Source organism: Chiloscyllium plagiosum, chromosome 22 (genome assembly GCF_004010195.1).
Source record: "Chiloscyllium plagiosum isolate BGI_BamShark_2017 chromosome 22, ASM401019v2, whole genome shotgun sequence".
NCBI classification, from domain to species: domain Eukaryota; kingdom Metazoa; phylum Chordata; class Chondrichthyes; order Orectolobiformes; family Hemiscylliidae; genus Chiloscyllium; species Chiloscyllium plagiosum.
Genome location: NC_057731.1, coordinates 26,434,921 through 26,447,839, shown reverse-complemented (window position 1 = coordinate 26,447,839; position 12,919 = coordinate 26,434,921). Strand labels below are relative to the sequence as shown.

General features: G+C 38.2%; 1 protein-coding gene across 1 annotated transcript in view; it reads left to right on the top strand.

Moving 5' to 3' along the window:
* dock1 (dedicator of cytokinesis 1) overlaps positions 1-12,919 on the top strand; it is a 575,757-nt gene that overhangs the window by 93,324 nt on the left and 469,514 nt on the right. Inside the window, exon 11 of the mRNA XM_043713153.1 lies at positions 4,517-4,674. Within this exon, the coding sequence (XP_043569088.1) occupies positions 4,517-4,674 (158 nt within the window). The remainder of the gene's footprint in view (positions 1-4,516; positions 4,675-12,919) is intronic.

Below are 12,919 nucleotides of genomic sequence, written 5' to 3'. Positions count from 1 at the left end.
TGAGGGTACGGCAACACAACTTAAAAAGTGATTAAATGTGTGTTTGCCAAGGTTTGCAAAAATTCAAAAAGAAATCTGATTTAGAGGTTATTACCTGGGTTCAAAGTTTTCATAATTGTAAATGTAAGCATTAGACATATTAGGAAGTGAGGCCAAGTGATGGCTATGTACTGCAATGTTTGGGATCACTACCGTTTATAATTTACAAAGGAGTCATCACTATGCTGTATGCTTTGCTTTACTTGAATGTAAATGGTGCAAGTAACAATGAAACTTATTAACCTTTTCATAGCCTTAAAAGCCATCCACATTTATATGGACCAATTATATTAAGAATAGAACATCAGTTTCAATTTATCTTCATTGAAGTGTGAAATTTACATCCAATATGGAATTAAAAATGAAACTTAATTTCTCTCAAACAATTGGCTGCAGTGTAGTAGTTACTGGTGGTTCCTGAGTAGGTTAAAATGTGGAATTTTGCAATTTAAATATTTGCAAGAGGTATGATAGAATTGACAAGAAAGAAGAATTGAAGTAGCTCATCCATGATCTTATTGAATTCTGCAGCGGATTGCAGAGAATTTTGACATACTTCTCTTTCTACTTATGTTCTTATGGAAAGTTAGAACAAGTGATCACTGATGATTCAAATGATTAATTGCATTAAGTTAAACTTTGCTCTGATTATGCAGACAGATAATAAAGCATCATTCTGAATAGAAAACAAATATACCTTGTATGTGTTATACCAAGACCTGCAAAGTTATTTCAGTCAAAAATGTATAAATATTTATAACTTGCATGACAAATGTGTGATTGTATAAAATTAGTGTATAAATAGATCTTTATTTTGATAAAACTTTCAGAATCAAGAAACTAGTCTTTCAGATGGAAGATTCCACTTTTGCAAGCATATGTGTCAGCTTAGGTCTTCCACAAACGTTTTTGAAATGTACTTAGCTATCCCAATCAATAGCTTGCACCCTGTTGCTGAAATCAGGCTGGGTAGCTGAAACTTTGTGATCTGAAGTTTTTTTTAAACAGTCATTCCTCTGCAAACCTTGTCAAGTAAAGCATTTTAATCTGCACAAAGTTTTTGTATGTTTGATATTTGGGCAAGAGCATATTTGAAATATTGCAAAATCAGAAATTGACTTTTTCAGTTTTGCTTTCCTTCAAAGAAGACAACCGTATTGAGAATATTCCTTCCAAAGTAATGTTTACTGAGGGCTGAGTCAGGTCAGTTCCATAAATAGTGAAATGGTGGAGGAATACTTTGCAAACTTATGGCTAAGTGAAGCATTTTTAAAAAAATCTATTTGCTACTAAAAATAAATGTTCAAAGTAATGCCCTGTTTGCCTTTCAGCCATACCATTATTATTAAAACTTAATTGCAGGTTTTTAGTTGTAGTGATGTAAAATCTGATCTTAGCAGAAATGACAATTGCTGAGGAAGTAAATTGGTTTTAATTGTTGTAACTGTCTTAAAATATGGCTTCAGGTTTGTATGAATTGATTCATTTAATGTTTCAATATTATGTTGATTTGAGAAGTGGTTTAGTGTATGCAATTTATTTTATATTACTTATTTCTTTAATGTTCTGCTGTAATGTTTGAAACACTACAATCACCCCTGTTCATTCATTTTACATTTCCAACTAATAATTGTTGCATAAAGAATCTTTTAGCTGAATATTTTGAATAATTGTTTTGGTGATTGTCAGTCAGCTAGTGATGGGTTTATGTCAAGATCAAGTGAACTTCTAAAAATACTGAAATCAGCTGCAAACTCTTGAGTATGGTCAACTTTACAGATTTAATGATCTTCAAACCTAATTAATATTTAATTTGGTTAATCAAGCTGGATATTCTATAAAGTAATTGGCTTAACTGGCTTTTTAAAAAAGTAATGTTTGAAAACATTGTTTCGATTTCTGTACCCAAGGTTTTACTTCCTTCATGATTAGTGTATGTAGACTGTGCGAATAATGAATTACAAACAACTAAAGAGTAATTTAAGGTTGATCCGAATATAATTACAATCTCAGAATTCTATGCATGACACATATGCTCCTGATTATATTCTTGCTATTTAAGAGAGGCATCAAAGAAGATAAGTTTGGGTAAGAAATAAATGATACTTTACTCAACATTTTTGTGTACCATGGTGGCCATTTATTAGGCCCTTTTAGAAAATCCTGCCTGACGTGAGAAGACCTGAACAGGAGGAAGAGAATTTAACTTTAAGTTTAGCTTCCAATTTATTAAGTAAGTTAAGAGCATGAATTGAGCGTGAAATGCTATCTCACAGGATATTGTTACACTTCGCTCACAAGGGGAGAAATGTTATTATATTTTACATGTAGGAAAATTATAGATCTGTTCTTTGCAAAGAAATTCATGATTTCACTATGTATAGTATCCTGAATAAGTCTTCCAAGATGGTTTATTGATATTAATTCTGCCAGGTATTACATAGAATTTAAAGTCTGTCCTATTGAAAATTGGAAAAGGTCTTTCTCCTTCTCATAGTATTCTGTTACTCTAATTATGTCTTGAACTGCAGCGTGTGATTTCAGCGTCTGCTTTGAGCAGGAGTGAGGTTGCTGTGGCACTGGAAGATAGACAAAGTTTGCCGTTTATAAATAATCTGTCTCCTGTGAGACTACCAAAGCTTTTGCTAATAATACAGCTATTACTGTTATTCACAGCTTCAGTTAAAGGCAACCTTATTCACTGTAACATTGCAAGCAACTGTTTGAAATGTTAATTTAAGATTCTATATAGATGAATGTTGTGGTTGGTAGTTATAGAGTCATAGTTATACAGCACAAAAAACAGACCTTTTGTTCCAACCAGTTCGTGCTGAACATAATCCCAAACTCAGCTGGCCCCACCTGCCTGCTCCTGGCCCATATCTCGCCAAAGCTTTCCTATTCATGTACTTAGTCAAGTGTCTTTTAAATGTTGTAACTCTGCCCATTTCCTTGGGAAGTCCATTCCACACGGGAGCCACCCTGTCAATAAAAATTGTCCCTTTTGTCTTTTTTAAAATCTCTTTCCTCACGACTTTAAAATGTGCCCCCTAGTTTTGAAATCCCCCATCCTACTATTAACTATTAGTAGGAAAAGACACCTACTATTAACCCTATCTGTATCCCTCCTTATTTTAAAAACTTCTGTAAGGTCATTACTGAACCTCCTATGTGCCAGTGAAAGAAGTCCCAGCCTATCCACCCTTTCTTTATAACTCAAACATTCCATACCCAGCAACATCCAGGTAAGCCTCTTCTGAACCCTGGGTGACCAGAACTGGAAACGGTACTCCAGAAGAGGCTTCATCAATGTCCAGTACAACCTCAACATGACTTTCCAACTTCTATACTCTGAGCAATGAAGGCAAGCATGCTAAATGCCTTTTTAATCACCCTGTCTATATGTGATGCAAACTTCAAGGAATCATGTACCTGAACCCCTAGGTCCCTCTGTTCTACAACACAACCCAAGGCTCTGCCATGAATTACACAAGTTTTGCCCCTGTTGTACCAAAATGCAATACCTCACATTTATCCAGACTGAATTCCACCTGCCACTTTTCAGCCCATTGATCCATTTGATCATCATCCCCTTGTAATCTTAGAAAACCTTCTTCACTGTCCATGATGCCGCCAATTTTTGTTTTGTCCACAAAGTTAGTAACCATGCTTTCTATATTCTCATCCCAATCATTTATATAAATGATAAACAAAAGAGGACCCAGAACCAATTGCTGTGGAACACAACTGGTGATAGGCCTTCAATCCCGAAACCAACCCTCCACCACGTTTGTCTTCGCTGTTAAACTAATTATGTATCCAATTGGCACGCTGTATAAGTTTTCACATTGTCATTTAAAATTAAAGCTGTAATCAATGTATTTCTGAGTATATATTTTATAACTAAATTCATCTGCGAAATTGAGCTTTAGTTTAATTTAAATACAGCAACATGGTAATTGCAGATGTAAACAAATTGGTAGATTGTATTGGACTCTCATACGTTGGTGAAGAGATACTTTAATGTAGAGGTCTTTCCAGTAATATTCATATGCAAGATTTAAACAAAAATGCTGTACGAATCTGGGTGCTTGAAACTTCTAAGATTGTTTTATATTAGTATGATTTGGGACTTTGGAAGCTTTTTCTTAAATTCATGGAGAAAGGGGATAATGTGGTGATGAAAATGTAACTTCCAATTTAAACATTTCACTTTGCTCCAGGAAATAATTGTGATTTTTTCTTTGCCTGAAATGGTGGGAGTAAGTACATTGTAGAATCGCAAAGTACATTTGACATCATGTAGTAATTCTTAAAAAAACAACTTTTTAAGTGATACTTATATGCATGCAAAGTCCTTGGAGCATGTATGTTTCTGCTTATTAAGTGGATTATGTAACTCAAATACACGGATCGAGCATTGATGATAACTTTCTAGGTATCCTAAATAACCATTTCTTGTCTGTCTCACTTACAGTCTCAGAAGCATAACATTGACATAAACAGACAAGCAAAGTTTGCTGTCACGCCTTCTTTCAGTCTCTTTGTAACTTTGAAGAATGTTGTCTGCAAAATAGGAGAAGATGCTGAAGTCTTAATGTCTTTATATGATCCTATTAAGTCCAAGTTTATCAGGTTGGTAGTCAACATAATTTTACATAGTTTCTAAGTTATTTATTTGTTCATTTCCTTTTAATCAAAATTGTTCAGCTATGAGTATTTGCATAATTAATACATTGTACAAGTAATCAATTCGTGTAGAACAGACATTGTTAAATGTAGTAATAATAGTCATATCCTTCAAAAGGTGCTGCTCCTTTCTATTATTTCAAAACAGTAGTCAATGGAATATTTCATTCATTATTCTTAGTTATTTTGCAATTGCTGTTAAGTGATTATACAATTGCTTTTTGCCTGCAATCTGATTTCATGCCCTAACTATTAGAATATATTTTAATAACAGCACCTTTACAATAAGATGTTAGTTGAAATACATTCTGCCTATTTCTAGTTTAAATCATTTTAGTTTGATATATAAAGAGATTGCACTTGGTTTAAAGTATACAGATGTTTCAAACTATGAATCCTATTCTGCTCTTCTGTTTTATGATGGTTGATCATGGTTTGTGGCAGTTCACAAAAGTAGCATGCCATCTACTTCTTGACTGCAATTAGTGATGGGCAATAAATGCTACGCTTGCCAGTGACTCATTCCATGACCTAATGCAAAAATCAAACTCCTCTCCACTTATTTGTCTTTGATCCATTTCCATTGATTAAAATGTTCTGAAGGTCTCTGCTTTTACCATATCAAGGCAGAAAGCTTCAGATTCCCACCACCCTCTGGGTGAAAAGGCTTTCCCTCCAATCTCCTCTTAACCTTCTGACCCTTACCTAATCGATGCTGCTGGTCATTGATCCCTCCATCAAGGGGAAAAGGTTGTTCCTGGCTACCTTGTCTACACTCCTCATGATTTTATACATAATCATGTCCCATCTCATTCTCCTCCGCTGTAATGTCCAATCTCCCCTCATAACTGGAACTCTCTGGTAAACATCCTGGTAAATCTTCTCCACACCCTCTCCTGTTTTATCACATCCCTCCTATAATTTGGATTCTAGAACTGCACACAGTACTCTAGCTGTGGCCTAACCAATTTGTTATACAATTCCAGCATTACCTCCCTGCTATTAAACTCTATGCTTCAACTAATAAAGGCAAGTATACTCTATGCCATCCTAACCACTTTACCCACCTGTATGATACCTTAAGAGTCCAGTTACATGAACGTCAAGATTTCTCTAATCCTCGGTGCTTCCCAGGGTCCTACCATTCGGCATGTACTTTCTTGCTTTGCTTGTCCTGTCCAAGAGCATCACCTCAAATTCCAGTTTGAATTCTGTTTGCTACTGATCAACCCATCTGACCAGCCTGTAAGTAGTAAGGACCCCCAGCAATGACCTCTATGGGACTCCACTGGACATGGATTTCAGTAGAAAGAACATTCCTCAACCATCAACCTCTGCTTCTTGCCACTAACCCAATTGTAAACCTAATTTGCCAAAGTTCCTTGGATTATGTGGGCTGTTAAAGTTGCTATCAGTCTCCCATGCAGGATCTTATCAAAAGCCTTAATAAAGTCCAACTAGACTACATCAAAATTATTGCCCTCTTCTATCTCTCCAAATTGTGTTTGTGAAGTTCAGTTTAAAATGGCCAAAGAAAATCCTTTAGGGTTAAAGCAAAATATTGCTACATGTAAGATCAAAGGGAACAGTTCGCAAATACATTCATGCACGTGTCAAAGACAGACAAAAGAAAGTAGAGAAGTCATTAGTTAGAAACTAAACATGAAAGATATCAAAATTATTTTTGTGAATTTGTGTCCAGAAAATCATTCTTCATTTGAGGTTCTTTCAGTTGGCTGTGCTCTGATGTCTCTTTGGCAGGAGCACAGATACAACCTACTATACCTTGACCAGAAATTGTACTGTAAGCAAATTGGTTCACTTTACAGGTGAAACAAAAGTTAATTTTTATAAGCCATATTTTTAAGAGATGTTGAGATCAGAAGCAGGCTTTTAACTAAGCTGCTTACTATTCTTGTAGAACACAAGTAGATTGATGAACGAATGTTAAAGCTGTGCAGTTACAGGTGGTTCAAACAACCTACGAGTAAATTTCTGTAGATGCTGGAATCAGTATGGAAAACAAAAATGCTGGAGATCATAGCGTGTCAGGCAGCATCCATGGAGAGAAAGCAAGCTAATGTTTCTAGTCTAGATGACTCTTCACAGTTGATGTGGAGTGTCAAGGGGGCAGCACATGCAATAGTTTAGACAGGTGGGAGGGTTGGAGAGCTGTGGGAGAAAGGATGTTGATAGTTCAGACTTTTTCTCCCAGCACCCCATCCTCTCCACCACCACCCCCACTTTTGCGTGAATGCTGCCCACTTCACATCAGCTGTGAAGAAGAATCATGTAGACATGAAATGCTAGCTTGTTTTCTCTTTGTGACTAGAGTTTTGAGTTGAAACTCATTGATAATGTGATCATTTTGATGTTACTCTTGTTAGAAGCAATTCTGTTTTGAAACATTTAATGAGAGACATTTGCACCAAGTCAAGCAATACTGGGCTTTGATTGTCTTGGTTAAGATTTGCCTGTGGTAGACATCTCATCTTCTAGTCCTTTGTATTGGCTTGATTGGAATGTTCATACAATATAAGTAGTGACACTTTCCAAGAGGTGATGAATTTTGCTAGAATTTTCTGGATGCAGTGAACTTGTTCATTGAGTTTGATTGCAAACATTTCAAAACCTTCAAGAATCAGTTGTTTAAATTTAAACATGGTAAAGCTTTTTTAAAAAACAGTTAGGATCCCTATTTCTCCTGTCTGGACCTAGCACCTCCCTAATTATTTGCTGAGGCTAACTTTTACAATTCTTATACAAGGACACATAGATTAGAGTCCTAGAAATGTACAGCATGAAAACAGACCCTTCGGTCCAATTTGTCTATGCTGACCAGGTTTCCTAAATAAAGCTAGTCCCATTTGCCAGTACGTGGCCCATATCCCTCTAAACCCTTCCTATTCATAAACCCATCTAGATGCCTTTTACATGTAAACTTACCAGCTTCCACCACTTCCTCTGGCAGCTGACTTCCATGTATGCCTGAAAAAGTTGCCTCTTAGATCCCTTTTAAATCTTGGCCCTCTCATCCTAAACCTATGCCCTTTAGTTCTAGACTTCCCCCAACCCCAGCGTAAAGATCTTGCCTATTTATCCTGTCCATGCCCCACATGATTTTATAAACCTCTAGAAGGTCAACTCTCAGCCTCTGACGCAGCAAGGAAAACAGCCTCAGCCTATTCAGTCTCTCCCTATAGATCAAACCCCTCCAACCCTGGCAACATCCTTATAAATCTTTTCTGAATCCTTTCAAATTTCACACCATCATTCCTCTAACAGGGAGACCAGAATTGCGCATAGTATTCCAAAAGTGGCCTAACCAATGTCCTGTACAACCACAACATGACCTCCCAACTCATACTCGATGCTCTGACCAATAAAGGAAAGCATACCAAACACTTTCTTCACTATCCTATCTACCTGCGATTCTACTTTCGAGGAACTATGAACCTGTACTCCTAGGTCTCTTTGTTCAGCAACACTCCCTAAGACCTTACCATTATGCGTATAAGTTCTGTCCTGATTTGCTTTTCCAAAATGCAGCTCCTTAGATTTATCTAAATTAAATTCCATCTGCCACTCCTCGCCCATTGGCCCATCTGATCAAGATTCCATTGTACTTTGAGGTAACCTCCTTTGCTGTTCACTACACCTCCAATTTTGACGTCATCTGAAAACGTATTAACCATACCTCCTATGTTCACATTCACATTATTTATATAAATGATGAAAAGCAGTGGACTCAGCACTGATCCTTGTTGCACACTGTTGGTCACAGGCCTGCATTCTGAAAAGATTCTTCCATTTAATTGTATTCTGCAGTTTGTTTCCGTGGAAATACAGTTCTATTTTTCTGTTCTTCTTTGCAGTTGGATAACGTAACGTTTTCCCACATTGTAGACCAACAGCCCTACTCACTTTAACTAGTGTATGTTCCTTTGCAGATTCTTTGTGTCCTTTCACAACTTGCTTTCTCATCTAGCTTTGTACTGTCAGCAAATTTGTTTTCAGTTCAGTTGGACCTAATTCCCCGTTCCTTTCCATTGTCCTTGCAATTTATATCAATATCCGAGCGTTTATCCAACTCTTCAGTGGAGGGTTCTGTTTGAATCCATATCCATCACCCAGTTAAGACAGTGCATTACAAATTCTAGCTACTCATTACTTTAAAAAAAAATTCTCCTCATGTTGTCTTTTGCTAGCCATCTTAAATCCGTCCTGCCTGACTATTGATCCATTTATCACTGCTATCAGCTTCTCTTTACTTATTCTATATAAACCATTTGGGATATTAAATACTTGTTCTCTTAACCATTTTTGCTCATAGAGTCTTAGAAGCCTACAGCGTGAAGACAGGCCCTTTGGCTGAAACTGGTCCATACCGACCAAAATGTCCATCCACGCTAATGTCATTTCCCTGCACTTGGTCCTAATCCTTCTAAACATTTCCTATCCATGTATTTGTCCTAATGCCTTTTAAACGTTTTTAATGTACCCACCTTAACCACTTCCACTGGCAGCTCATTTCATGCATATTGCCCTCAGATTCCCTTTTTTTCTTTCCCCTCTAATCTTAAACTGATGCCCTCTGGTCCTCCATTCCCATACCCTGAGAAAAAGACTAAGTGTGTGCACCCTATCCATGTCTCTCATGATCTTATGCACCTCTATAAGATTCCTCATCAGTTTCCTAACTTCTAAAGGAAAAAGACCAAGCTTGTCCAACCTCTCACTATAACTCTGACCATTGAATCGTGACAGCATCCTTGTAAGTGTTGTTTGCACTCTTTCCAGTTTAATAACACCCTTCCGATAGCAAGATGACCAAAATTGAATATAATATTCCAAGTGTGGCCTCCTCAACATTCTGTACAACTGCAACATAATTTCCCAACTTCTATATTCAGTGCCCTGACTGATGAAGGCAGGTGTGCCAAAATCTGCCTTCACTGCCCTGTTTACCTGTGACTCCACTTTCGGAGAACAGTACACCTGAACTCCCAAGATCCCTCTGTTCCACTACACTTCTTAAGGCCCTACCACTCACTATAAAACTCCTACCTTGGTTTGACTTTGCAAAATCCAAGATCTTACACTTATTTATATTAAACTCTATTTGTCATTTCTCAGCCACTTGCCCAGCTGATCAAGATCCTGCTGCAATTTCTGGTAACCTTCCTCACTGTCCACAATACCCCATATTTTAGTGCCATCTGCAAACTTACTAATTATGCCTTGTACATTCTTATCCAAATTACTGATACAGATAAACAACAGTGGGTCCAGCACTGACCCCTGAGGCACTCCACTAGTTAGAGGCCTCCAGTCCGACAAGCATTCTTCCACAGTTGTCCTCTGCTTCCTACTATCAAACCAATTGTTTATCCAATCTGCCAGCTTCCCCTGGATTCCATGCGATCCAATCTTCCAGAGCAGCCTACCATGTGGAACCTTATCAAAGGCTTTACTGAAATCCATATAGATTACCTCCACTGCTCTGCCCTCATCAACCTTCCTGGTCAATTCATCAAAGAACTCCAACAAATTTGTGAGGCATGATCTCCCATGCACAATGCCACACTGACTACTCCTCATCAAATCCTGTCTTATCCAATGCATGCATATCTTATCTCTTAGAATCTTCTCAAGTAACTTTCCTACCACAGAAGTTAGGCTTACTGGTCTAAGGTTCCCAGGTATTTTTTTGCAGCCCTTTTTGAATAAGGGCCTCGTTTGCTGTCTTCCGGGACCTCACCCGTGGATAATGATGATGTAAAAATATCAGCCTGGGCCCCTGCAATTTCTTCTCTAGTCTTTGCAGGGTTCTTGGATATATTTGGTCAGGACCAAGAGATTTATCCACCTTCAAACATTCTAATACGTTCCAACACCACTTCTACTGTGATATGGACTGTCTCCAAGATATCACCACTAACGTCCCCAAGTTCCCAAGTCTTTGTGTCTTTCTCCACAGTAAACACAGGAGAAATATTTATTGAGGACCTCACCCATATCCTGCAGTTCTACATATATGTGCCCACTTTGGTCCTATTCTCTCTCTAGTTTCTGCTGTTAAGAAAATAACCTCAGTCTCCCCATAATGGTAATCACTCATTGCTGGAACCATTTTAATGAATGTACTTTCTACTCTTCTCAAAGCCCTAGCACTCTTCTTGAAATTGGGTGGCTAGATCTGGACATGATGTGTAACCTCTTAGTGTTTGTTTTAAATCAATTTGTAAGGCCCAGGATCCCAATCAGAGCTTTAGTGACTGCTTTGTTAACCTCCTTTTGTCACCCTCATGGCTCTGTGCACCAATGCCCTCAATTCTTTTTGTTGTGAAGCCATTCTAAATTTGTACCATTTTCTACACTTTATGTTTGCAAAAGGCGTTGCTGCCTTTTTCATGATGTTTTTTAACCACTGAACCTCTCGCCCCTCAGAAGTGAGGGGTTCAGTGGTTAAAAAACATTTAATTAACATATGAGATAATTTAAACTTGGACATGTGATAAATGGTACAGAAGGCAATGTGGACTTCAAGAGTACCATAAGGCAGCTTAGCTAAATAATTGCATGGTAAATTAAATGCAATCATGAAAAAGGCTAGATCTGGACATGATGTGTAACCTCTTAGTGTTTGTTTTAAATCGATTTGTAAGGCCCAGGATCCCAATCCTATCTACCTGTCCTTAAAAATGAATCCACTCCTTTATTGTTCATGTTTGTCCATATGGCTGTTAATTTTCTCTTGGCTTATAGTTTCTGTAAGTTTCCAAATATGAGGTTAAATTGACCAATCTTTAATTGTTAGGTTTATCCTTTTATTTTTAAGAGTACCAAACCACGGCTGCTCTCTCATTAGAGAGATAGCTGGTGGTAGTTTAACCTGAAGCTCACCATACTTCAGCAAAGAGAGTGCTTGCAAAAGAGTCCTCCATGGTAACCTCACCTTTGCGGGAATTGAACCCATGTTGTTGGCTTTGCTCTGCATCACAAATCAGCTTTCCAGCCAAATAAGCCAAGAAGCTTTGTAACATTTGCATTCCTCCAGTCCTTTAACACAATGTCATAGGTAAGGAACCTTGTGACTAGCATCCCCAAATTTCCAACTTCATTCGGGTAGGAAGACAAAATCTGAAGATAGCCTTCCAGATAGGATGTAACTGCTGCCCAACTGTTCTTCTCCACAGTATTAGATTAGACTCCCTACAGTGTGGAAACAGGCCCTTCGGCCCAACAAGTCCACACCGACCCTCCGAAGAGTAATCCCCCAGACCATTTCACTCTGACTAATGCACCTAACGCTATGGGCAATTTAGCATGGCCAATTCACCTGACCTGCGCATCTTTGGATTGTGGGAGGAAACCAGACCACCCAGAGGAAACCCACACAGATACGGGGAGAATGTACAAACTCCACACAGGCAGTCGCCCGAGGCTGGAATCGAAACAGAGTCCCTGGTGCTGTGAGGCAGTAATGTTAACCACTGCGCCACCGAGCTGCCCCAAAATTCAGCCTCCATTTCCTTAGTCGTTTTGGCTCCTTTTTGTACTGGTGCAGCAACTTCTACTGACTTTTGCTCTAAAATTCCTTTGTTCTACCATCATTCCTAAACTTCCACTTCAAAGTACACAAAATTATTTTTCTGAGAACCAAAATAAATTATGATAACTTTCTTCACTTACTCCCAATTTCACTTTTTCCACTCGCTTAATTTGTCTAAGTCTCTTTCAAACTTTTTGCTCCTATTTGCACAACTTGTGTATGCAAGCACTCTCTGGTTCCTTACCATATTTGGGAAGGGTATGTTGTGGATTGCATAAACTATTTGAGACTCATGTAAATGATAAGTGGCAAGAGGTTAATGCAATCATCCACACGTAAATGTGGATGGCAACAGTTTTGTTTGCAAGTGAGTCAACCTTCTGCAGGGTTATGTTATGAGGAGTGGTATTGTTGACTTAATTGCATAATCCAAGTTACAGCAGTGGATGATGAGAACAAAGTATGAAGTTGATGAACTATTTTCCTGGGTGGTATGGTTGGTGAGAGGGAAAGGTAGGGTCGAGAGTGTGTTGCTGGAAAAGCATAGCAGGTCGGGCAGCATCCGAGGAGCAGGACAATCAACGTTTCGGGCTGAGCCCTTTGTCAGGAGAGAGAAAGGCAGCTTAGTGGCCTTAA